The sequence below is a fragment of the Leptodactylus fuscus genome, chromosome 10 (assembly GCF_031893055.1).
Source record: "Leptodactylus fuscus isolate aLepFus1 chromosome 10, aLepFus1.hap2, whole genome shotgun sequence".
Taxonomy (NCBI): Eukaryota; Metazoa; Chordata; class Amphibia; order Anura; family Leptodactylidae; genus Leptodactylus; species Leptodactylus fuscus.
Window position 1 is genome coordinate 55439772 of NC_134274.1, and position 27754 is coordinate 55467525.

General features: G+C 42.3%; 1 protein-coding gene across 1 annotated transcript in view; it reads right to left on the reverse strand.

Moving 5' to 3' along the window:
• PIK3AP1 (phosphoinositide-3-kinase adaptor protein 1) overlaps window positions 1-27754 on the reverse strand; it is a 79932-nt gene that overhangs the window by 24098 nt on the left and 28080 nt on the right. The window contains exons 3-6 of the mRNA XM_075288145.1: window positions 25266-25381; window positions 24485-24629; window positions 16152-16294; window positions 12351-12483 (exon numbers count right to left, since the gene is read on the reverse strand). Of these exons, the coding sequence (XP_075144246.1) occupies window positions 12351-12483; window positions 16152-16294; window positions 24485-24629; window positions 25266-25381 (537 nt within the window). The remainder of the gene's footprint in view (window positions 1-12350; window positions 12484-16151; window positions 16295-24484; window positions 24630-25265; window positions 25382-27754) is intronic.

Below are 27754 nucleotides of genomic sequence, written 5' to 3' on the forward strand. Positions count from 1 at the left end.
CTCTAACCAGCCCAGTTTGGACCAATTAATGGTGGAGGGAGCCTCTAACCACCCCAGTTTGGACCAATTCATGGTGGAGGGAGCCTCTAAACAGCCAAGTTTGGACCAATTCATGGTGGAGGGAGCCTCTAAAAACCCCAGTTTGGACCAATTCATGGTGGAGGGAGCCTCTAACCAGCCCAGTTTGGGCAAATTCATGGTGGAGGGAGCCTCTAAACAGCCCAGTTTGGGCAAATTCATGGTGGAGGGAGCCTCTAACCAGCCCAGTTTGGACCAATTAATGGTGGAGGGAGCCTCTAACCAGCCCAGTTTGGACCAATTAATGGTGGAGGGAGCCTCTAACCAGCCCAGTTTGGACCAATTAATGGTGGAGGGAGCCTCTAACCAGCCCAGTTTGGACCAATTAATGGTGGAGGGAGCCTCTAACCAGCCCAGTTTGGACCAATTAATGGTGGAGGGAGCCTCTAACCAGCCCAGTTTGGACCAATTAATGGTGGAGGGAGCCTCTAACCACCCCAGTTTGGACCAATTCATGGTGGAGGGAGCCTCTAAACAGCCAAGTTTGGACCAATTCATGGTGGAGGGAGCCTCTAAACAGCCAAGTTTGGACCAATTCATGGTGGAGGGAGCCTCTAAAAACCCCAGTTTGGACCAATTCATGGTGGAGGGAGCCTCTAACCAGCCCAGTTTGGGCAAATTCATGGTGGAGGGAGCCTCTAAACAGCCCAGTTTGGGCACATTCATGGTGGAGGGAGCCTCTAACCAGCCCAGTTTGGACCAATTAATGGTGGAGGGAGCCTCTAAACAGACAAGTTTGGACCAATTCATGGTGGAGGGAGCCTCTAAAAACCCCAGTTTGGACCAATTCATGGTGGAGGGAGCCTCTAACCAGCCCAGTTTGGGCAAATTCATGGTGGAGGGAGCCTCTAAACAGCCCAGTTTGGGCAAATTCATGGTGGAGGGAGCCTCTAACCAGCCCAGTTTGGACCAATTAATGGTGGAGGGAGCCTCTAACCAGCCCAGTTTGGACCAATTAATGGTGGAGGGAGCCTCTAACCACCCCAGTTTGGACCAATTCATGGTGGAGGGAGCCTCTAAACAGCCAAGTTTGGACCAATTCATGGTGGAGGGAGCCTCTAAAAACCCCAGTTTGGACCAATTCATGGTGGAGGGAGCCTCTAACCAGCCCAGTTTGGGCAAATTCATGGTGGAGGGAGCCTCTAAACAGCCCAGTTTGGGCAAATTCATGGTGGAGGGAGCCTCTAACCAGCCCAGTTTGGACCAATTAATGGTGGAGGGAGCCTCTAACCAGCCCAGTTTGGACCAATTAATGGTGGAGGGAGCCTCTAACCAGCCCAGTTTGGACCAATTAATGGTGGAGGGAGCCTCTAACCAGCCCAGTTTGGACCAATTAATGGTGGAGGGAGCCTCTAACCACCCCAGTTTGGACCAATTCATGGTGGAGGGAGCCTCTAAACAGCCAAGTTTGGACCAATTCATGGTGGAGGGAGCCTCTAAACAGCCAAGTTTGGACCAATTCATGGTGGAGGGAGCCTCTAAAAACCCCAGTTTGGACCAATTCATGGTGGAGGGAGCCTCTAACCAGCCCAGTTTGGGCAAATTCATGGTGGAGGGAGCCTCTAAACAGCCCAGTTTGGGCACATTCATGGTGGAGGGAGCCTCTAACCAGCCCAGTTTGGACCAATTAATGGTGGAGGGAGCCTCTAAACAGACAAGTTTGGACCAATTCATGGTGGAGGGAGCCTCTAAAAACCCCAGTTTGGACCAATTCATGGTGGAGGGAGCCTCTAACCAGCCCAGTTTGGGCAAATTCATGGTGGAGGGAGCCTCTAAACAGCCCAGTTTGGGCAAATTCATGGTGGAGGGAGCCTCTAACCAGCCCAGTTTGGACCAATTAATGGTGGAGGGAGCCGCTAAACAGCCCAGTTTGGACCAATTCATGGTGGAGGGAGCCTCTAAAAACCCCAGTTTGGACCAATTCATGGTGGAGGGAGCCTCTAAAAAACCCAGTTTGGACCAATTCATGGTGGAGGGAGCCTCTAACCAGCCCAGTTTGGACCAATTAATGGTGGAGGGAGCCTCTAAACAGCCAAGTTTGGACCAATTAATGGTGGAGGGAGCCTCTAAACAGCCCAGTTTGGACCAATTCATGGTGGAGGGAGCCTCTAAAAACCCCAGTTTGGACCAATTCATGGTGGAGGGAGCCTCTAAACAGCCCAGTTTGGGCAAATTCATGGTGGAGGGAGCCTCTAACCAGCAGAGTTGGTGGAAATCAGGGTGGAGGGAGCCTCTAACCAGCAGAGTTGGGGGAAATCAGGGTGGAGGGAGCCTAGTATTAGCAGAATTGTGCAACGCTTATGGTGGATGAGTATGAGGATGCGGAGGAATTGGAGAGGTTGAGTACAGACATGGAGTTTCATGTTGGGGTGCTTTACACAGGTGGGCACAAAAATGACGGCTCTACCCAGTGGTGGTTCATTTTTATCAAAGTGAGCCGGTCGGCACTCTCAGCTGACAGACGGGTGCGCTTGTCAGTGATGATGCCACCGGCTGCACTGAACACCCTCTCAGATAGGACGCTGGCGGCAGGACAGGACAGCACCTCCAAGGCATATAGGGCAAGTTCAAGCCACAGGTCCAACTTCGACACCCAATACGTGTAGGGCGCAGAGGGGTCGGAGAGGACAGGGCTGTGGTCGGAAAGGTATTCCCGCAACATGCGCCTATACTTCTCACGCCTGGTGACACTAGGACCCTCCGTGGCGGCACTTTGGCGAGGGGGTGCCATCAAGGTGTCCCAGACCTTAGACAGTGTGCCCCTCGTTTGTGTGGACCGGTGAGAACTTGGTTGCCTACTGGAGGAACTGCCCTCCCTGCCGCCAACGTCACATGCTGGAAACATCTCCATCATATTCTGCACCAATTGCCTGTGGCAAGCATTGATGCGATTGGCCCTCCCCTCTACCGGAATAAAAGACGAGATGTTGTTTTTATACCGGGGGTCAAGGATAGCAAAGATCCAGTACTGGTTGTCCTCCATGATTTTGACAATACGCTTGTCGGTTGTAAAGCACCCCAACATGAACTCAGCCATGTCTGCCACAGTGTTAGTTGGCATGACTCCTCTGGCCCCACCGGAAAGTTCAATCTCCATTTCCTCCTCATCCTCCATGTCTACCCATCCGCGCTGCAACAATGGGACGATTCGAAGTTGCCCAGAAGCCTCCTGTATCACCATCACATCATCGGACAACTCTTCTTCCTCCTCCTCCTCCTCCTCCTCCTCCTCCTCCATTAAACGCAGTGAAGCGGACAGATGTGTGGACCTACTCTCCAGCTGTGACGGATCGGATGCTATCCCTAACTCCTCTGTGTGATCTGAGTTATCCCTGATGTCAATCAGGGATTCTCTCAGAACACACAAGAGCGGGATTGTAAGGCTCACCATCGCATCCTCAGAGCTCACCCTCCTTGTGGACTCCTCAAAGACCCGTAGGATGTCACAAAGGTCTCTCATCCATGGCCACTCATGGATGTGAAACTGAGGCAGCTGACTTTGTGGCACCCTAGGGTTTTGTAGCTGGTATTCCATCAAAGGTCTCTGCTGCTCAACCACTCTATTCAACATCTGAAACGTTGAGTTCCAGCGTGTGGGGACGTCGCACAAAAGCCGGTGTTGTGGCACATGCAGGCGTTGCTGGAGAGATTTTAAGCTAGCAGCGGCTACTGTCGACTTGCGAAAGTGGGCGCACATGCGCCGCACTTTCACCAGTAGCTCTGGAACATTGGGGTAGCTCTTTAGGAAACGTTGCACCACTAGGTTGAAGACGTGGGCCAGGCATGGAACATGTTGGAGTCCGGCAAGCTCCAGAGCTGCTACCAGGTTCCGGCCGTTATCACAAACGACCATGCCTGGGCCCAGGTGCAGCGGCTCAAACCATATTGCCGTCTCATCGAGGAGGGCATCCCTCACCTCGGAGGCAGTGTGCTGTCTGTCCCCCAAGCTGATCAGCTTCAGCACAGCCTGCTGACGTCTACCAACGCCAGTGCTGCAACGTTTCCAACTCGTAGCTGGGGTCAATCTAACAGCGGAGGAGGAGGCGGTGGCGGAGGAGGAGGCGGTGGCGGAGGAGGAGGCGGTAGAGGAGGAGGAGGAGGGGGGTGTTCTTCTCGTGTCCCTGCCAGGAATGTTAGGCGGGGAGACGAGGTACACCGGGCCAGTTTGGGAAGCAGTCCCAGCCTCAACTACATTCACCCAGTGTGCCGTCAGTGAAATGTAGCGTCCCTGTCCGCATGCACTTGTCCACGCGTCGGTGGTCAAGTGGACCTTTGTGCAAAGCGCGGAACTAAGGGCCCGCCTGATGTTGAGTGACACGTGCTGGTGCAAGGCGGGGACGGCACACCGGGAGAAGTAGTGACGGCTAGGGACGGCATAGCGAGGTGCCGCAGTTGCCATCAGGTCCAGGAAGGCGGGAGTTTCAACAAGCCGGAACGCCAACATCTCCTGGGCCAGCAGTTTAGCGATGTTGGCGTTCAAGGCTTGCGCGTGTGGGTGGTTAGCAGTGTATTTCTGCCGCCGCTCCAATGTCTGAGAGATGGTGGGTTGTTGTAAAGAAACGCCTGATGGTGCCTTTGATGGTGCAGGAGAAGGAGATAAGACAGGACCAGGGGAGGATGAGGTAGAAGTCAACAAAGTGGCGGAGGCAGATGAAGTGGTGTCCTGGCTCGTCCTCTGGAGTGCATCGCCAGCACAGTCAGCAGTGGCAGTGGCAGAGGCAGAGGCAGTGGCAGTGGCAGTGGCGTGAACGGCAGGCGGCCTTTGTCCTGCCGTTGCTGCCTGCCACTGATTCCAGTGCTTGGATTCCAAATGACGGCGCATTGAAGTGGTGGACAGGTTGCTCTTCTCAGAGCCCCTAATCAATTTCGAGAGGCAAATTGTGCAGACAACACTATATCTGTCCTCGGCGCATTCCTTGAAAAAACTCCACACCTTCGAGAAACGTGCCCTCGAGGTGGGAGTTTTTCGGGGCTGGGTACGAACTGGAACATCTTGGGAGATTCCGGGTGTGGCCTGGCTTCGCCTAAGCTGCTGACCTCTGCCTCTGCCTCTAGCTACCCTTTTTGGTGCTGCACCTGCCTCAACATCCACACTACTTTCCCCGCTTGACATCCCCCCTGTCCAGGTCGGGTCAGTGTCCTCATCATCCACCACTTCCTCTTCCAACTCCTGTCTCATCTCCTCCTCCCGCACAATGCGCCGGTCAACTGGATGCCCTGACGGCAACTGCGTCACATCATCGTCGATGAGGGTGGGTTGCTGGTCATCCACCACCAAATCGAACGGAGATGGAGGAGACTCTAGTGTTTGAGCATCTGGACACAGATGCTCCTCTGTTAGGTTCGTGGAATCGTGACGTGGAGAGGCAGGTTGAGGGACAATGAAAGGAGCGGAGAACAGCTCTGGGGAGCAGGGACAGTTTGGGTTATTGTTCTGTAAAGCTTCGGAATTTTGGGAGGAAGGAAGACAAGACTGTTGGGTAATAGGAGGAGAGGAGGCAGAGTCTGACTGGCTGCTGGACAATGTGCTGTAAGCGTTCTCTGACAGCCATTGCAAGACCTGTTCCTGGTTCTCGGGCCTACTAAGGTTTGTACCCTGCAGTTTAGTTAATGTGGCAAGCAACCCTGGCACTGTGGAGTGGCGCAATGCTTGCTGCCCCACAGGAGTAGGCACGGGACGCCCTGTGGCTTCACTGCTACCTTGCTCCCCAGAACCATTCCCCCGACCTCGCCCACGGCCTCGTCCACGTCCCTTTCCGGGAGCCTTGCGCATTTTGAATTCCTAGTTAGAAATTGGCACTGTATACCAGTAGTAAAAATTGTGGGTGCACGTAACCCCAATATATTCTTTGAATTCCCAGTCAGACACTGGCACTATATGGCAGTAGCAAGAAATGAGGGTATTTGTATTCCCAATATATTCTTTGAATTCCCAGTCAGACAATGGCACTATATGGCAGTAGTAAAAATTGTGGGTGCACGTAACCCCAATATATTCTTTGAATTCCCAGTCAGACACTGGCACTATATGGCAGTAGCAAGAAATGAGGGTATTTGTATTCCCAATATATTCTTTGAATTCCCAGTCAGACAATGGCACTGTATACCAGTAGTAAAAATTGTGGGTGCACGTAACCACAATATATTCTTTGAATTACCAGTCAGAAACTGGCACTATATGGCAGTAGCAAGAAATGAGGGTATTTATAACCCCAATATATTCTTTGAATTCCCAGTCAGACAATGGCACTGTATACCAGTAGTAAAAATTGTGGGTGCACGTAACCCCAATATATTCTTTGAATTACCAGTCAGAAACTGGCACTATATGGCAGTAGCAAGAAATGAGGGTATTTGTATTCCCAATATATTCTTTGAATTCCCAGTCAGACAATGGCACTGTATACCAGTAGTAAAAATTGTGGGTGCACGTAACCCCAATATATTCTTTGAATTCCCAGTCAGACACTGGCACTATATGGCAGTAGCAAGAAATGAGGGTATTTGTATTCCCAATATATTCTTTGAATTCCCAGTCAGACAATGGCACTGTATACCAGTAGTAAAAATTGTGGGTGCACGTAACCCCAATATATTCTTTGAATTACCAGTCAGAATCTGGCACTATATGGCAGTAGCAAGAAATGAGGGTATTTGTATTCCCAATATATTCTTTGAATTCCCAGTCAGACAATGGCACTGTATACCAGTAGTAAAAATTGTGGGTGCACGTAACCCCAATATATTCTTTGAATTCCCAGTCAGACACTGGCACTATATGGCAGTAGCAAGAAATGAGGGTATTTGTATTCCCAATATATTCTTTGAATTCCCAGTCAGACAATGGCACTATATGGCAGTAGTAAAAATTGTGGGTGCACGTAACCCCAATATATTCTTTGAATTCCCAGTCAGACACTGGCACTATATGGCAGTAGCAAGAAATGAGGGTATTTGTATTCCCAATATATTCTTTGAATTCCCAGTCAGACAATGGCACTGTATACCAGTAGTAAAAATTGTGGGTGCACGTAACCCCAATATATTCTTTGAATTCCCAGTCAGACACTGGCACTATATGGCAGTAGCAAGAAATGAGGGTATTTGTATTCCCAATATATTCTTTGAATTCCCAGTCAGACAATGGCACTGTATACCAGTAGTAAAAATTGTGGGTGCACGTAACCCCAATATATTCTTTGAATTCCCAGTCAGACACTGGCACTATATGGCAGTAGCAAGAAATGAGGGTATTTGTATTCCCAATATATTCTTTGAATTCCCAGTCAGACAATGGCACTGTATACCAGTAGTAAAAATTGTGGGTGCACGTAACCCCAATATATTCTTTGAATTCCCAGTCAGACACTGGCACTATATGGCAGTAGCAAGAAATGAGGGTATTTGTATTCCCAATATATTCTTTGAATTCCCAGTCAGACAATGGCACTGTATACCAGTAGTAAAAATTGTGGGTGCACGTAACCCCAATATATTCTTTGAATTCCCAGTCAGACACTGGCACTATATGGCAGTAGCAAGAAATGAGGGTATTTGTATTCCCAATATATTCTTTGAATTCCCAGTCAGACAATGGCACTGTATACCAGTAGTAAAAATTGTGGGTGCACGTAACCCCAATATATTCTTTGAATTCCCAGTCAGACACTGGCACTATATGGCAGTAGCAAGAAATGAGGGTATTTGTATTCCCAATATATTCTTTGAATTCCCAGTCAGACAATGGCACTGTATACCAGTAGTAAAAATTGTGGGTGCACGTAACCCCAATATATTCTTTGAATTCCCAGTCAGACACTGGCACTATATGGCAGTAGCAAGAAATGAGGGTATTTGTATTCCCAATATATTCTTTGAATTCCCAGTCAGACAATGGCACTGTATACCAGTAGTAAAAATTGTGGGTGCACGTAACCCCAATATATTCTTTGAATTCCCAGTCAGACACTGGCACTATATGGCAGTAGCAAGAAATGAGGGTATTTGTATTCCCAATATATTCTTTGAATTCCCAGTCAGACAATGGCACTGTATACCAGTAGTAAAAATTGTGGGTGCACGTAACCCCAATATATTCTTTGAATTCCCAGTCAGACACTGGCACTATATGGCAGTAGCAAGAAATGAGGGTATTTGTATTCCCAATATATTCTTTGAATTCCCAGTCAGACAATGGCACTGTATACCAGTAGTAAAAATTGTGGGTGCACGTAACCCCAATATATTCTTTGAATTCCCAGTCAGACACTGGCACTATATGGCAGTAGCAAGAAATGAGGGTATTTGTATTCCCAATATATTCTTTGAATTCCCAGTCAGACAATGGCACTGTATGCCAGTAGTAAAAATTGTGGGTGCACGTAACCCCAATATATTCTTTGAATTCCCAGTCAGACACTGGCACTATATGGCAGTAGCAAGAAATGAGGGTATTTGTATTCCCAATATATTCTTTGAATTCCCAGTCAGACAATGGCACTGTATACCAGTAGTAAAAATTGTGGGTGCACGTAACCCCAATATATTCTTTGAATTCCCAGTCAGACACTGGCACTATATGGCAGTAGCAAGAAATGAGGGTATTTGTATTCCCAATATATTCTTTGAATTCCCAGTCAGACAATGGCACTGTATACCAGTAGTAAAAATTGTGGGTGCACGTAACCCCAATATATTCTTTGAATTCCCAGTCAGACACTGGCACTATATGGCAGTAGCAAGAAATGAGGGTATTTGTATTCCCAATATATTCTTTGAATTCCCAGTCAGACAATGGCACTGTATACCAGTAGTAAAAATTGTGGGTGCACGTAACCCCAATATATTCTTTGAATTCCCAGTCAGACACTGGCACTATATGGCAGTAGCAAGAAATGAGGGTATTTATAACCCCAATATATTCTTTGAATTCCCAGTCAGACAATGGCACTGTATACCAGTAGTAAAAATTGTGGGTGCACGTAACCCCAATATATTCTTTGAATTACCAGTCAGAAACTGGCACTATATGGCAGTAGCAAGAAATGAGGGTATTTGTATTCCCAATATATTCTTTGAATTCCCAGTCAGACAATGGCACTGTATACCAGTAGTAAAAATTGTGGGTGCACGTAACCCCAATATATTCTTTGAATTCCCAGTCAGACACTGGCACTATATGGCAGTAGCAAGAAATGAGGGTATTTGTATTCCCAATATATTCTTTGAATTCCCAGTCAGACAATGGCACTGTATACCAGTAGTAAAAATTGTGGGTGCACATAACCCCAATATATTCTTTGAATTCCCAGTCAGACACTGGCACTATATGGCAGTAGCAAGAAATGAGGGTATTTGTATTCCCAATATATTCTTTGAATTCCCAGTCAGACAATGGCACTGTATACCAGTAGTAAAAATTGTGGGTGCACGTAACCCCAATATATTCTTTGAATTACCAGTCAGACACTGGCACTATATGGCAGTAGCAAGAAATGAGGGTATTTGTATTCCCAATATATTCTTTGAATTCCCAGTCAGACAATGGCACTGTATACCAGTAGTAAAAATTGTGGGTGTATATAGCCCCAATTCTATTGCTAGGGGACTTGCAGGGTATTTCTGGGGTGAAGGTGGGGGGGCACACCGTTGGAACGGGTATCGGGGTATATATCGGGTATACGGGAATACACTGACAGTGTATTCCATTCAGGATCCTGGGAAAGCTGGGTTGCGGCGATTGAGCCCGTCAGTGCCACTTTACACTGACAAGCTTCTCCCTGGAATTTAGCTCTTATAAGAGCTGTTGGTTGTCTTCTCCTTCCTATCCTAGCCTGTCCCTGCCTACCCAGAATCTAAGCCCTAGCTAGCTGGACGGAAACCTCCGTCCTCGGTGAATTGCAAGCTCAGAATGACGCGAACCTGGGCGGCGCTGTTCTTTTAAATTAGAGGTCACATGTTTTCGGCAGCCAATGGGTTTTGCCTACTTTTCTCAACGTCACCGGTGTCGTAGTTCCTGGGAATCGAGTAATGGCGCACTTTACCACGCGGTGTTCGATTCGATTCGAACATGCCGAACAGCCTAATATCCGATCGAACATGAGTTCGATAGAACACTGTTCGCTCATCTCTAATTATAAACTTATCTTTGTGTATAGTGATCAGAGGGGTAATAAGAATTAAGCCCTGCATTATACCTACAGGTCATTCACTTCAATCAATTGGTCTTATTCAAAAGGAATGATCTGATCCTTAAATATATATATATATATATATATATATATATATATATATATATATATATATTTACAGTCCTATGAAAAAGTTTGGGCACCCCTATTAATCTTAATCATTTTTAGTTCTAAATATTTTGGTATTTGCAAAAGCCATTTCAGTTTGATATATCTAATAACTGATGGACACAGTAATATTTCAGGATTGAAATGAGGTTTATTGTACTAACAGAAAATGCGCAATATGCATTAAACCAAAATTTGACCGGTGCAAAAGTATGGGCACCTCAACAGAAAAGTGACATTAATATTTAGTAGATCCTCCTTTTGCAAAGATAACAGCCTCTAGTCGCTTCCTGTAGCTTTTAATCAGTTCCTGGATCCTGGATAAAGGTATTTTGGACAAACAATTCAAGTTCAGTTAAGTTAGATGGTCGCCGAGCATGGACAGCCCGCTTCAAATCATCCCACAGATGTTCAATGATATTCAGGTCTGGGGACTGGGATGGCCATTCCAGAACATTGTAATTGTTCCTCTGCATGAATGCCTGAGGATTTGGAGCGGTGTTTTGGATCATTGTCTTGCTGAAATATCCATCCCCGGCGTAACTTCAACTTCGTCACTGATTCTTGAACATTATTCTCAAGAATCTGCTGATACTGAGTGGAATCCATGCGACCCTCAACTTTAACAAGATTCCCGATGCCGGCATTGGCCACACAGCCCCAAAGCATGATGGAACCTCCACCAAATTTTACAGTGGGTAGCATGTGTTTTTCTTGGAATGCTGTTTTTTTTGGACGCCATGCATAACGCCTTTTTTTATAACCAAACAACTCAATTTTTGTTTCCAAAATGAAGCTGCCTTGTCCAAATGTGCTTTTTCATACCTCAGGCAACTCTATTTGTGGCGTACGTGCAGAAACGGCTTCTTTCTCATCACTCTCCCATACAGCTTCTATTTGTGCAAAGTGCGCTGTATAGTTGACCGATGCACAGTGACACCATCTGCAGCAAGATGATGCTGCAGCTCTTTGGAGGTGGTCTGTGGATTGTCCTTGACTGTTCTCACCATTCTTCTTCTCTGCCTTTCTGATATTTTTCTTGGCCTGCCACTTCTGGGCTTAACAAGAACTGTCCCTGTGGTCTTCCATTTCCTTACTATGTTCCTCACAGTGGAAACTGACAGGTTAAATCTCTGAGACAACTTTTTGTATCCTTCCGCTGAACAACTATGTTGAACAATCTTTGTTTTCAGATCATTTGAGAGTTGTTTTGAGTAGCCCATGATGCCACTCTTCAGAGGAGATTCAAATAGTAGAACAACTTGCAATTGGCCACCTTAAATACCTTTTCTCATGATTGGATACACCTGGCTATGAAGGTCAAAGCTCACTGAGGTTACAAAACCAATTTTGTGCTTCAGTAAGTCAGTAAAAAGTAGTTAGGAGTATTCAAATCAATAAAATGATAAGGGTGCCCATACTTTTGCACCGGTCAAATTTTGGTTTAATGCATATTGCGCATTTTCTGTTAGTACAATAAACCTCATTTCAATCCTGAAATATTACTGTGTCCATCAGTTATTAGATATATCAAACTGAAATGGCTGTTGCAAACACCAAAATATTTAGAACTAAAAATGATTAAGATTAATAGGGGTGCCCAAACTTTTTCATAGGACTGTATATATATATATATTTATTTATCTATTTATTTTTGCAAATGTGAGCCCCATATAGAGCTCAAAATCTAATTCTTTTCCCCAGCAGTATGTCTTTGGAGTACACAAACACAGGGAGAACATTCAAACTCCTTGCAGATGTTTACTTGGCAGGATCCGAACCCCGGACTCCAATGCTGCAAGGCTGCAGTGCTAAGCACCGAGCCACCGTGTGGCTCATATTAAAGATATTTTTCTCAATTTTTTTTGTGATTTTATTTTTTTTTAATTTTCAATGTTATCATCTAGATTATCTAGACACTGCCTGAATTACATTCTAGAGATTAGCTCATAAAAAAGGTAAATGTTTACTCACTTGCACTAACATTCTCTTCTTCTATCTGGTTAATTCCAAAGAGGTGTAGACCACTGGCAGGAATGTTGTTTTTTAGTGATTCTGTCAATGTTTTGTCAAGTGAATCTCTGTCACATGGCGCAATTTTAAAAGCCTGTAAAAAAAAAAAAAAAATTATAATAATGTAAGTCTTTCAGTGGTAACAGGATGGCAGACGCAAGAAATCCAAGTCTTCCATAGATGCCCCTTTTCATTACGTGATCCCATTTAAAATATACCATAAAAATAAATACAGTATTTCAGGGAGATTATCATATTGCAATTCCTTAATATAAATCCTTACATGGTGTTAAGTGACTGCAAGGTGGAGTTTTACTTAAAGTGAAACAATCTCACTTAAGACCTAAGTAAACTTGTTTTCATGAATCAATAAGATACAGTCCTATGAAAAAGTTTGGGCACCCCTATTAATCTTAATCATTTTTTGTTCTAAATATTTTGGTGTTTGCAACAGCCATTTCAGTTTGATATATCTAATAACTGATGGACACAGTAATATTTCAGGATTGAAATGAGGTTTATTGTACTAACAGAAAATGTGCAATATGCATTAAACCAAAATTTGACCGGTGCAAAAGTATGGACACCCTTATCATTTTATTGATTTGAATTCCCCTAACTACTTTTTACTGACTTACTGAAGCACAAAATTGGTTTTGTAACCTCAGTGAGCTTTGAACTTCATAGCCAGATGTATCCAATCATAAGAAAAGGTATTTAAGGTGGCCAATTGCAAGTTGATCTCCTATTTGAATCTCCTCTGAAGAGTGGCATCATGGGCTACTCAAAACAACTCTCAAATGATCTGAAAACAAAGATTGTTCAACATAGTTGTTCAGGGGAAGGATACAAAAAGTTGTCTCAGAGATTTAACCTGTCAGTTTCCACTGTGAGGAACATAGTAAGGAAATGGAAGACCACAGGGACAGTTCTTGTTAAGCCCAGAAGTGGCAGGCCAAGAAAAATATCAGAAAGGCAGAGAAGAAGAATGGTGAGAACAGTCAAGGTCAATCCACTGACCACCTCCAAAGAGCTGCAGCATCATCTTGCTGCAGATGGTGTCACTGTGCATCGGTCAACTATACAGCGCACTTTGCACAAATAGAAGCTGTATGGGAGAGTGATGAGAAAGAAGCCGTTTCTGCACGTACGCCACAAATAGAGTTGCCTGAGGTATGAAAAAGCACATTTGGACAAGGCAGCTTCATTTTGGAAACAAAAATTGAGTTGTTTGGTTATAAAAAAAGGCGTTATGCATGGCGTCCAAAAAGAAACAGCATTCCAAGAAAAACACATGCTACCCACTGTAAAATTTGGTGGAGGTTCCATCATGCTTTGGGGCTGTGTGGCCAATGCCGGCATCGGGAATCTTGTTAAAGTTGAGAGTCGCATGGATTCCACTCAGTATCAGCAGATTCTTGAGAATAATGTTCAAGAATCAGTGACGAAGTTGAAGTTACGCCGGGGATGGATATTTCAGCAAGACAATGATCCAAAACACCGCTCCAAATCCTCAGGCATTCATGCAGAGGAACAATTACAATGTTCTGGAATGGCCATCCCAGTCCCCAGACCTGAATATCATTGAACATCTGTGGGATGATTTGAAGCGGGCTGTCCATGCTCGGCGACCATCTAACTTAACTGAACTTGAATTGTTTGTCCAAAATACCTTTATCCAGGATCCAGGAACTGATTAAAAGCTACAGGAAGCGACTAGAGGCTGTTATCTTTGCAAAAGGAGGATCTACTAAATATTAATGTCACTTTTCTGTTGAGGTGCCCATACTTTTGCACCGGTCAAATTTTGGTTTAATGCATATTGCACATTTTCTGTTAGTACAATAAACCTCATTTCAATCCTGAAATATTACTGTGTCGATCAGTTATTAGATATATCAAACTGAAATGGCTGTTATAAACACCAAAATATTTAGAACTAAAAATGATTAAGATTAATAGGGGTGCCCAAACTTTTTCATAGGACTGTAGATAAAGGGAACAAACTTTGCACTAATGTAGTGTCAGTTTACCATATTGCCAGTTTACGACGCTTATAGAGAAGGGATAAAGAGAAGGTGAGAGACAGAGATATGGGGTCGTCTACAGCATTAAATGAGTCACTTCTATCCTGCGAAGGCTAGATACTAATTCCTGATACCCTATCTGTGTTATGAAAGAAAAATGTCTCTCTATAGTGTAGAAGTATATAGTTTGAGGAGCTCTTCTCTTCTTTGACCTCCCCACTCCATAGACTTCTATTGTACAGGTTTGATACTTGGCAGAAGAAAGCAAATAAGTGAAGAAACAAGCCATTTTCTTTAATAAACTATATCCCAAAATTTATTTTCTTCACCTGCACTATGGATTTATGAAAATGTAAATGTTTAGTTACACCTGAAAGTGGTTGTCCCATCACAAGGACCCTATCTATACTACTTGTTAATGTGGATGTAAGACTTTTCCTAAATACACTGCTTCAGCAAAAACTGCTTTGTTTGTCCACTATCTTACTTTATTCAATTCCTTGTTGACACAGCCCTTGACTTATCTGCTCAAAAGTCAAGTGATGTATCTGCCTGCTCTCAGGGGGAAGGGAGGAGGGTCTAAGTGCACGGGAGCGAGCCTGTGTTTCTAGCTATTCCTGTGTCTACACCACGTGACCTAGCTTCCTGCACTTAGATAGGGGAGAGGAGCTGCTTTCATTTCTAAACTCGTCTTCTGTTCTCCCAGTTATCAGGCTAGCTAATTCAATGGTGTTCATTATGGCAGAGACAGGCAGTCTGTATATAACACAGAATGGAGTTGCTCCTGCCTGTACTTCATAGTCCAATATTGTGCATATAGTGTTGTTTGCGGACCTTTGATGACATCACAGGCCCTTCAGCTGCTCCATAGGATCACGCTATGTGGTGGGCGGAGCTACACGCTAATTTGGGGTGGAGCTAAAATTATTATTATTATTTATTTATATAGCACCATTAATTCCATGGTGCTTTACATTTGGGTGCTTTACATTAGCTAAAAGGCAGGTTGCATGTGAAACCCCACCCACCAAATGACACAAGAAACCAGGAAGAAAGAAGATTTTACAGCAATGAAGACTGTAAAATAGACACATTTAAGTATCTGTATCAAGGCCACAATGCCTGGACTGCCGACTCTGCTCCAGAACCAGATTTCCCATAGATTACCATAGGATGCTAAAATCCATGCGTATGGGGGCGTATTTGAATGCCAATTTTTCATGCATTTTTTGCCAGAATTTTTTTAATCCTGGGCAGCCTACCTGTTAACGCTAAAATAATAATGTTCGATAAAAGGTTGCATTATTATTACAATTACTAAAAACAATAAATGAGAGAATAAGCTTACTGTCTTCTCATATTGAGATCTAGTCGCTTTTCCATAGTAATTGCCAATACAATAATGAAAAAAACATAGGAGAAGTCTGGCAAAAATAATCTACCGGTATTTGGTCTATTAAAACTTGACTTTTACTGTCCCATGTTAAAAATCACAGTACACAACACATGTTGGATAGTCAACCCATTTCCAACATGTGATGAATACCGTAATTTTCAACATGGGATAATTAAAGACAAATAGATCTTTGTTCTCAGATTTTCTCTTTGTTTTTCCATTATGAAAACCAAATGCAAAAAAATAACATGATTTGTCTTATGAACACACATCCTTACAGCAGTCATAAACCTGACAGTCATTTATGTATATTATGGATTTCATCAATTATTTTCTCACCTGACACATAAATTCAATAGGATTAGCTGCACTGTCCAGTAAATTACTAATTTCTTCCATGTCGGTGAAGTAGGATATCTTTGCTTCACATATTACTAAATCTCCAGAAAAAACTTTCAAAAATACCAATCCAGACGGTAAATCTATGAAGAACAATATCATATTTATTAAAAATCAAGATATTAATTTGAAAGAAATGTGAAAATTACAACATAGTCTATAAACTGTACTATATATAGTACATGAAATATATTCTATTTTATATCCATATTTTTTTCTGCAATATGTGGATTAGATTAGCCTGAATGTCATTCACTTTGCAGGGTTTTTTTTGGGTTTTTTTGTTGCTGGGTGCGTTTAGACGTAAAGATACCTGTGCATGAATTGAATTCAAACCTGTGTGTATTTAAAGGGGTTGCCCAGGTTTTATCTTTATTGGAAATAACTTAAATAAAAAATTATTAAAAAAAAAAAATTACCAACCAATTTAGTCCTCGTCACTCCAGCACATCTGCCCCTGTGGTGCTTGCCAGTATTGACCTGCACAGGTGACTGCTACAACCATTTCCTTGCCTAAGCAGAGACGTTTCCATGTATGGGTGCCATACATAATTTATTTAAAAAATTCTTTACAATTCTTTTAAAGGGATTCTACCATAATTTTTTTTTTTTTTTTTTGTGGTTAAGACGTTGGACTAGCCTTCAGAAAGGCTATTCATCTCTTACTTTTAGACGTGGTCTCCGCCGCGCCGTTCCTCAGAAATACCGGTTTTTACCGGTATGCAAATGAGTTCTCTCGCAGCGATGGGGGTGTCCCCACCGCTGCCAGATAAGTGTCTCCAAGCGCCGCCTCCTTCTTCGTCCACCGCGCCATGTTCAAAGCCTTCTTCTGGCGCAGGCTCGTAACCTAGCAGAGCAGAGCAGACTGCGCAGGTGCACAGGCCACGGGCAAATGGCCGGTAACAATGCTGTGCAAACGGCCATTTTCCCGTGGCCTGTGCGCCTCCGCAGTCTGCTCTGCTCTGCTAGGTTACAAGCCTGCGCCAGAAGAAGACATTGAAGATGACGCGGCGGACGAAGAAGGAGACGGTGCTTGGAGACACTTCTCTGGCAGCGGTGGGGATGCCCTCATCGCTGTTTGAGCACTGGGGCCTGCCCCCATCGCTGCAGGAGAACTCATTTGCATACGGGTAAAAAACGGTATTTTTAAGGAACTGCGCGGCGGAGACCACGTCTAAAGGTAAGAGACGAATAGCCTTTCTAAAGGCTATTCCGACGTCTTATCCACAAAAAAAATGTTTTAATGGTAGAATCCCTTTAAGACCTGAAACCATACATTATGTTATATATAACTAGCTGGTACCCGCGACTTCGTCTGCGGTGATTGTAGAAGTGGGTATATACAGGCGCGGGTAAGGTTTTCGTAGTGTGTATAAGGTATGGGATATGAAATGTAAGTTTGTATCTTCTGCTGTAATTCTGAGAATACGTGAGACTTTTGTGTTGAAGTTAATTTGTATTTGAGCCGCTATATATACGGTGTTGTGAGAAACTTTACATAATGACTTTGGGACAGAGGTATTTGACGTTAACCCTTTCCCGCCGATGGCATTTTTTGATTTTCGTTTTTGACTCCCCTCCTTCTAAACCCCATAACTTTTTTATTTCTCCGCTCCCAGAGCCATATGAGGTCTTAATTTTTGCGGGCCAAATTTTTCTTCATGATGCCACCATTAATTATTCTATATAATGTACTGGGAAGCAGGGAAAAAATTCAAAATGGGGTGGATTTCAAGAAAAAATGCATTTCTGCGACTTTCTTACGGGCTTTGGTTTTACGGCGTTCACTGTGCAACCAAAATTACATGTCCCCTGTATTCTGTGTTTCGTTACGATTCCGGGGAAAACAAATTTATATGGTTTTAGTTACATTTTGACCCCTTAAAAACAAATCCAAAACTGTTAAAAAATTTTTTTTTGAAAAGTCGCCATATTCCGACAGCCGTAACTTTTTTATACGTGCATGTACGGGGATGTATATGGCCTCTTTTTTTGCGGGACTGGGTGTACTTTGTAGTTCTACCATCTTCAGGAAATGTTATTGCTTTGATCACTTTTTATTCAAATTTTTATCAGAATGAAAAGAGTGAAAAAACGGCGGTTTGGCACTTTTGACCATTTTTCCCGCTATGGCGTTTACCGAACAGGAAAAATATTTGTATAGCTTTGTAGAGCAGGCGATTTTGGACGCGGGGATACCTAACATGTATGTGTTTCACAGTTTTTAACTACTTTTATATGTGTTCTAGGGAAAGGGGGGTGATTTGAATTTTTAATCCTTTTTTTTGTTTTTAATATTTTTTTTACTTTTTTTAAACTTTTTTTTTTTGCATTTATTAGACCGCCTAGGGGTATTGACATGGGTGGGCGGTGTCGCGGATTGTCATAGCGGTGGGGGTTGGCAAACATGGCTGCTCCGGAGCGTTAAAGAGAGCCTCCTGGAGTATCGTTAAGGTGAGGGGCAAAGTGGTAAAGTATATGTATATGAGATTGTGTGGGGTTAGGGGCGAGGCTGCAGAGGGCAATATGAATTTTGTGGCTTGCTATGGTCCAAAGTGTGTGAGATTGCAGAGATGGTGATGTGAGTTTGGGATTTGTGGGGGTCCTGGGAAAAACGTGTGTGCGCTATTGTGACGAAAAGTAGCCTATTGCGCAATGGGGTGTATTAACTATGTTTGTGGAAAATTTCAGCCAAATTGGTCGAACAGGTTTTGCGTGATTGACTAACAAACATCCGAACACACAAACCCACAAACATCCAAACTCACAAACTTTCACATTTATAATATTAATAGGATGACGAAGGTGTATGCAGCATCGAAGCCTCTTATTTTCAGAGAAACAGGGGGTGAGGATTGTCTTGCAAATTATTCCACCCCTTCTGTCATATGAAAGTGAAAATTAAGTGCGGACAAGGACTTGTTCCTCCAGTCCTTTCATGATGATGTAATACAAGGAGGGAAGGGACATTTTCATTTCTGCTGTATGGCTCAATCTCTACTTTGTGGACAGGGATATGGGAAATAACTGTGGGTAGGTTTTTCTTGAAATTCTACACACTTAACCTTATAATGTCTTCCAGTATTTTTCAAAGGTTAAAGTTTTTGCAAAAACCAAAATCTATTCTCCTTATCTGATATATATATATATATATATATATATATATATATATATATATATATATATATATCAGATATATGTAGTGTGGATAAACCAATTGACATGCTATATCACCAAATGCTCTTCCGCTAAAGCAATGTACATGCACCTTAAGCAGCCTAGTAAAACAGAAAATTAGATTAGTAACACAATACAATAATAATTAATAATTTTTTATTGCTATCTGTATAATGGGCCTTGGATAACATGGGGGCAAAACTATTGTTTTTAAACATTATGTCTTCCATAAAAATAATGGCTACCAAAATCTACCGTACTTCTTATAAAGAATCAAGGTAAATTCTGAATGAGGCCTGTGCTACATAATATACAGTCCTATGAAAAAGTTTGGGCACCCCTATTAATCTTAATCATTTTTAGTTCTAAATATTTTGGTATTTGCAACAGCCATTTCAGTTTGATATATCTAATAACTGATGGACACAGTAATATTTCAGGATTGAAATGAGGTTTATTGTACTAACAGAAAATGTGCAATATGCATTAAACCAAAATTTGACCGGTGCAAAAGTATGGGCACCTCAACAGAAAAGTGACATTAATATTTAGTAGATCCTCCTTTTGCAAAGATAACAGCCTCTAGTCGCTTCCTGTAGCTTTTAATCAGTTCCTGGATCCTGGATAAAGGTATTTTGGACAAACAATTCAAGTTCAGTTAAGTTAGATGGTCGCCGAGCATGGACAGCCCGCTTCAAATCATCCCACAGTTGTTCAATGATATTCAGGTCTGGGGACTGGGATGGCCATTCCAGAACATTGTAATTGTTCCTCTGCATGAATGTCTGAGTTGATTTGGAGCAGTGTTTTGGATCATTGTCTTGCTGAAATATCCATCCCCGGCGTAACTTCAACTTCGTCACTGATTCTTGAACATTATTCTCAAGAATCTGCTGATACTGAGTGGAATCCATGCGACCCTCAACTTTAACAAGATTCCCGATGCCAGCATTGGCCACACAGCCCCAAAGCATGATGGAACCTCCACCAAATTTTACAGTGGGTAGCAAGTGTTTTTCTTGGAATGCTGTTTCTTTTTGGACGCCATGCATAACGCCTTTTTTTTATAACCAAACAACTCAATCTTTGTTTCCAAAATGAAGTTGGCTTCTCCAAATGTGCTTTTGCATACCTCAGGCAACTCTATTTGTGGCGTACGTGCAGAAACGGCTTCTTTCTCATCACTCTCCCATGCAGCTTCTCCTTGTGCAAAGTGCGCTGTATTGCTGACTGATGCACAGTGACACCATCTGCAGCAAGATGATGCTGCAGCTCTTTGGAGGTGGTCTGTGGATTGTCCTTGACTGTTCTCACCATTCTTCTTCTCTGCCTTTCTGATATTTTTCTTGGCCTGCCACTTCTGGGCTTAACAAGAACTGTCCCTGTGGTCTTCCATTTCCTTACTATGTTCCTCACAGTGGAAACTGACAGGTTAAATCTCTGAGACAACTTCTTGTAGCCTTACCCTGAACGACTATGTTGAACAATCTTTGTTTTCAGATCATTTGAGAGCGGGCTGTCCATGTTCGGCGACCATCAAACTTAACTGAACTTGTATTGTTTTGTAGAAAGAAATGGTCCAAAATACCTTCATCCAGGATCCAGGAACTGATTAAAAGCTACAGGAAGCGACTAGAGGCTGTTATCTTTGCAAAAGGAGGATGTACTAAATATTAATGTCACTTTTCTGTTGAGGTGCCCATATTTTTGCACCGGTCAAATTTTGGTTTAATGCATATTGCGCATTTTCTGTTAGTACAATAAACCTCATTTCAATCCTGAAATATTACTGTGCCCATCAGTTATTAGATATATCAAACTGAAATGGCTGCTGCAAATACCAAAATATTTAGAACTAAAAATGATTAAGATTAATAGGGGTGCCCAAACTTTTTCATAGGACTGTAGAGTCAACGCATTAAAATAAATATATTTAGGACGTCTAGCGCCCAAAAGTGCATGCGGAAGTAAAGTCAATTTTATTCATCACTATCTCACAAGCTTCATACTATATAGTGGGGGGAAAAAAATCTTTAAAAAAGAATCCCATAATTTGTTTAACTTGTAGTAAAAACATTGAAGGTTTAATGCAAACATAAAATTACAAGGAATCAAAAAATCCCCCACATTTAGTCAGTCTGTGACCATGCCGAATATATCATCTAGGGGAGATATTAACTACCTAGCACCACAGTTTCCTCTTCCTGTCAATATTTTGCTGCAGACAAGATATTTTTTTTCTCAGGGTCTTCTACTCAACGCTCCTGTCAAATGTTTATTGGTTTTCTTAAAACGTCACTACCAATTTAGTGGTTAAAGCACGAAATCCACTGCTAAATTTCTTGTATATTTGTTTTCTAAAAATAAAAGTGCAAACCTTTACCCTAGCTTAATAAAATTTTATATATGATTAAAAGTAAAATGTAATTATAAAAGTAATAAATAATTCAGCAATTCTATAGTAATCTGCCAAACATAGGTAATGTGGCCACAGCAGAAATAGCAAACACAATTACATGATATAACAATACTAGCTATTTATTATGAGTACTTTTATTCTCCTTTTTTTTCCCATTTGTTCTCATAGTCAGATTGCATTGCATTCTATGCATCGTCCATGAACTGAGTTTATGCATAGAGAAAAATTTCATTTGTATTTGCACTAAAGTTCCCAACAAATTATGACAGAATGCAAGTAAATGTGGTTGCATCTCTCTCTCTCTCTCTGTATATATATACAGGTAGTCCTCGACTTACGACGTTGATCCGTTCTTGCGCGGCGGCGTAAACCGAATTTCGACGCAAGTCGGAACCTACCATACCGACGCCGCGTAGGAACGGATCAAACCCCCCCCCTTTAAAATAAAACCCTGAAACAGAATGTGAAACTTACCGTACGGTGCAGGGTGGGCGGGCGGGCATTCAGGCCTCCTCTTCCTCCGATGTTCCATCCTTCTCCGGCACTCGCAAGCTGATAATGGCCTGGGCGCATGCGCAGTAGCCGTAATAGAAGCATCATGATACTGCGCATGTGCCCTGGCCATTATCAGCTTGCGAGCGCCGGAGGAGGACGGAACATCGGAGAAAGAGGAGGCCTGAATGCCCGCCCGCCCACCCTGCACCGTACGGTAAGTTTCACATTCTGTTTCAGGGTTTTATTTTACAAGCTCACTTGTAACAGCAAGCTGCCAGCATTGATTTTCCGCAGGCTAGTCCTTGCTAGCTGGGAGTGCTGGCAGTTTTCTGTTACAAGGGAGCTGTCGTAACGACGAAACGTCGTAACCCGAGACCGTCGTAACCCGAGGACTACCTGTATATATATATATATATATATATATATATATATATATATATAGTAAGCCGACGGCTGGTCAGGTAATGGAGAGGGTGTACATCTCACCCAGACTACTCAGGTGGGTGAGATGAGAAAACTCCAGGAATGTTTGTTCTCAGCAGACAACTTTCGTCTGCTGAGCATTTTGGTATATGCTCAGTACTGGGCTGGGTTTTTAGGAATGACAGGTAGGATTGGAAGTGGGACCTGTCATTCCACCCCCCTCCAGTCCACACTTTGGGGATGTTCCGGCAGCGACTCAGCTGCAGAGAGTCTCCTCGTCAAGGAGGCTTAAGATACCAGCTCCAGCAGAAACACTTTGGCAGAGCTTGGCTGGAGAGCCAACAGAGAGGTCATATTTTTGGAGCTGTGTCCTGAATGATTCTACTGGCTTTTGGATTTCTGTTATTCTAGGTGAGGTAACCTATTCTATGTTTAGTTAGAGCCTAGCCGGGCAGGTATTTATTTTTGTATTGTTTCCTTTGTTTCTGCACTACCTTTTGTGAGTGAAAATAAAACTCTACTTTTGTTATGGACTAAAGAAACTGGACTTGAGTGTCTATGCCACCCCACCTAGCAACCCCAGACCCTGACAATATATATATATATATATATATATATATATATATATATATATAGAAAAAAAAGATTTGGAGGATTCTTGAATTTGATGGAACTGTGTCTCTTTCCAACCTATATAACTGTGTAATAAAATAAGATAAGATAATCCTTTAATAATCCCACCATGAGTAAATTCAGTGTCTTATAGCATCATGGATAATACAGTAATATATTCAAGAAAGAACACATACAAGCTCATAGCAGATAGAAAAGATACTAGGAGTCATAGCAACTAAGAAGAAAAAGAGACTTCAGGATCATTTAGTTCTCTGTGTGGAGTGATCTCCGCTTAGCCTGATGTTGATTATACAGCCTGACCGCAGTTGGGAGGAAGGATCTCCGATAGCGTTCCTTCTCACACTAGGGGTGAAGCAGTCGGTCACTGACAGTACTGCCCAGTGCTATCACGGACTCAGACACGGGATTGGAGTTATTCTCCAGCATGGAGCTCACCACGGATATAATTCCTCTCTCACCCAATGTATTGGCGATTTAATACCTTGTGTCAGGGTCTGGGGTTGTTAGGTGGGGTGGCATAGACACACAAGTCCAGTATCTTTAGTCCAAAACAGAGGTAGAGTTTATTTTCACTCAAAAATATAGTGCAGCAACAAAAGGAAACAATACAAAAATAAATACCTGCCCGGCTAGGCTCTAACTAAGCATAGAATAGGTTACCTCACCTAGAATAACAGAAATCTAAATAAGCCAGTTGAATCACTCAGGACACAGCTCCAAAAAATATTACCTCATTCCTCATTCTTTTGCTCTCCAGCCAAGCTCTGCCCAAAGTCTGCTGCTGGAGCTTAAACTCCCTTGATGGGCAGACTCTCTGCAGCTGAGTCGCAGCCAGAACATCCCCAAAGTGTGGACTGGAGGGGGGTGGAATGACAGGTCCCACTACCAACCTACCTGCCATTCCTAAAAATCCAGCCGAGTAACCGGAACTCTGAAATAACCCTCAGCAGACAAATACAGTAGTTATCTGCTGAAAAACGTTCTTTCTGGAGTTTTCTCATCTTACCCACCTGAGTAGTCTGAGTGAGATGTACACCCCCTCCATTACCTGACCAGCCATCGGCTTACACTTGGTGATATACAGGTTATTCTAGCATCCATTTATTAGTGATGTAAGTCTTACCTGGAGCATCCACTGATAACATGTATTCATTCTGAAAAGCTGCAGGCAGACGTGTAGAAGAACCACTCATGTGGACAAAGTAAACCTCATTTTTGATCCGACAGTCCAATTTGCACTTAAAAATTAGATATATCTGTGTCTTCACCTGTAAAGCACAAATATCATTATCATAGGGAAAAATAGAACTAATGTGTGACCAATAATGAGAAGTATCATTTGTGGTTTCTTTGCAGATTGATTTGTTTTCTATCATAAGTTCTATATAGATGTATTATTCCAAATATATCAGGGAAGTGGCCAAATCACAAATATATAGTAAAATGCTGTTAGCTGAATCTTTCCTTTGCTGTAGGAGTTGTAAAACCAAAATATTTACAGCTTGTGTAGAGATCCAAATCTATAGGGCTGTGTTCAAACTATATTTTCAGTGTCATTTTAATGGATCTGGCTTCAGTTCAGCAGTATACAGTGAGATCTCTTTCCCTGAGTATTTTTTGCTGAATAGAGTAGTACAGCGGGCTGGGCTATTTTTTGTAAAGTGACTTCCAGGAAAATGGGCATGTCACACATTATACTGGTTTTTCTTTATATAACATGAGGGCAGATTGTATTGTATGGGATCCATCCCAGGATTCTATTGTTTGTATACGTCTGTACCTTCCCTGACATATATGTATAATGAAGGGGAAAACACAGTGTGAAAGTATCCAAGTCTAGCAGTAAACTAGTACATTGTTTGGATATAGTCTATACGTTTATATAAAGAAGAAATTGCACAAACCCCACAGCGTATCCGCTCCGGCTGTATGGTCAGTAGATTTCCAGTAAACGTAGATGGAGCCAACTGTTCTTTATCACTTTCAGCATCTGTGTCGCTGATGGAGCCACATCCAGAATCTGCAGGAAAATAGATGAGCACTTCTGAACATGATATATATACCATGAAGTATCCAAGTCTTACGTGGTCTAATAATACTGTCTAATGAAAGAAAGAATATCTACAGCATACTGGGGGGAATACACTAAAACTGTTAAAGAATTAGTTCTCACTATTTTTGGATTATTTGACAAACAACCTATTATTTATTTATGTTATGACCTGGTTACATTGATATCAGAATAGATTACAGCAGAAGACAGCACTGTACAGATTTTTGTTCTATATGGTTTTAGGTAGGACTTCAGGATATTTTCTATTGGTTGGCACAAGGGATGCCAATGTAATTTAGGGCCCTTTCACACTAATTTTTTCTGTGAAAAACACAGACAGCACACGCACCCATTTTAGTGAATGGAGCCATTCGCATATCTTTTTTCTTCACTGGCATGCACTTTTTGTTTCCTCTTTCTTTTACTAGTCCTGGCCATTCAAGTCTAGTCTCTCTCTATTGATCATAAATGTGGGTTATGCATGTGTACGGAGAATTTGGGGCAGTGAATCATGCAAAAAAAAAAAAAAGTATATTTAAGCCACCAGCAAAAATGTGTAAAAAAAATGTAAATATCATGTTCAAACCTCACAAGGGAGTAAAATGCTAAATACATTTTGTATGAAGGAGGCGGAAAACAATTCTATGATCCTCTCCGAACCTGCTGTTCACAGTTCAGTTCAGCAGCTAGGTGTGAATGCCTCCACAAGAATTTGGTTCAGTGACATCTGTGACATGTCTCGGTTATAGCAATGCACAGGATATGCTATAAATGTCTGGTAGATGCAAATGCATCACCAGAGCTGGGAGGACCCCTGTCCTGGAGACAGGTATGAGACCTAGAGGAGGTCACGTGATCTAATATGTAGGGGGTATCTATATTATATTCAATATCTGTATCTATATTATATTCAGTATCTGTATCTATATTATATTCAGTATCTGTATCTATATTAAGAGATATGATGTAGCCAAAGTTAACCATCTCCAGAAATTTCTGTCTGCTTTGTAGTAGTTTCAAAAGAGGGTTTACATGCTAATACTCTGTGTGTGATTTAATCAGTAGCTTTTAACCCCTTCCCGCCGCGGGCAATTTCCCCCCCCCACACACACACACACAACTTTTTATTTTATCACTCTCAAAGCCATATGAGGTCATAATGTTTGCGGGACAAATTTTTCTTCATGATGCCGCCATTAATTATTTTGTTCAATGTACTGGGAAGCTGTAAAAAAATTCAGAATGGGGTGGATTTGAAGAAAAAATGCATTTGTGCGACTTTCTTATGGGCTTCAATTTTACAGCGTTCACTGTGCAGCCAAAATTACATGTCATCTGTATTCTATGTTTCGGTATGATTCCGAGAGATATCAAATTTTTATAGTTTTATTTACATTTTAACCCCTTAACAAAAATCCAATAAAGTCGCCATATTCTGACAACTTTATAAGTTTACAATATTCTGTAACTTTTTTTTATACTTCCGTGTACGGGGTTGTATAGGGCGTGGTTTTTTTGAAGGGCCAGGTGTACTTTTTACTTATACAATTTCGAGGAATGTCTATTTCTTTGATCACTTTTTATTCAAATTTTTATCAGAGGCAAAACAGTGAACATGTTCTAGGGAAAGGGGGTGATTTGAACTTTTAATACTTTTTATTTTTTTTAATATATAATTTTTTACTTTTTTTGCATTTATTAGACCCCCTAAGGGTCTTGAATCCAAGGGGGTCTTATCACTAAAGCAATGCATTACAATGCTAAAGCATTGCAAAAATACAGCAGTTCTATTGCAGGCTACATAGTGTAGCCTGCAAAAGAAAGTACTGAATGCAGACCGAGGAGCCTTCACAAAGCCTTCAGCTTTGATCGAGGCACCAGAGGGGTCAATGCCTGCGATAAACAGCAGACACCCATCATCTGGATGTTGGGAAGGTGTTAAAAAAAACTTTTCAACTGTATGTGCATTGCACGATTTTGGTGCAAAATATAATGTATACTGTGATGTATTTGCTTATCTGTGATGTAGGGAAGCAGTAGGTTGTCAGAAGGTCAATCTTTTGGTTTATGGGGTGTATGAACCTATTCTATGTGAGGCGCACTTCCCAACGCATACATGCACACCAAGCATTGGCTAAAGTAACTATTGGACAATGCTGCAGCAACTTAAAACAGCATTGCAAAAAAAAAAAAAAAAACGGTAAATGTTTGGGATTGTAGGTTTTAGTTGGCAATTCCATCATGTTTATATTGCCTTTATACAGTGTATTTAGTCTGTGATGTTATCACTATAACCACATTGTTCAGCATGCTTAGCTGCTGTCTAGTTCACAGGAGAAC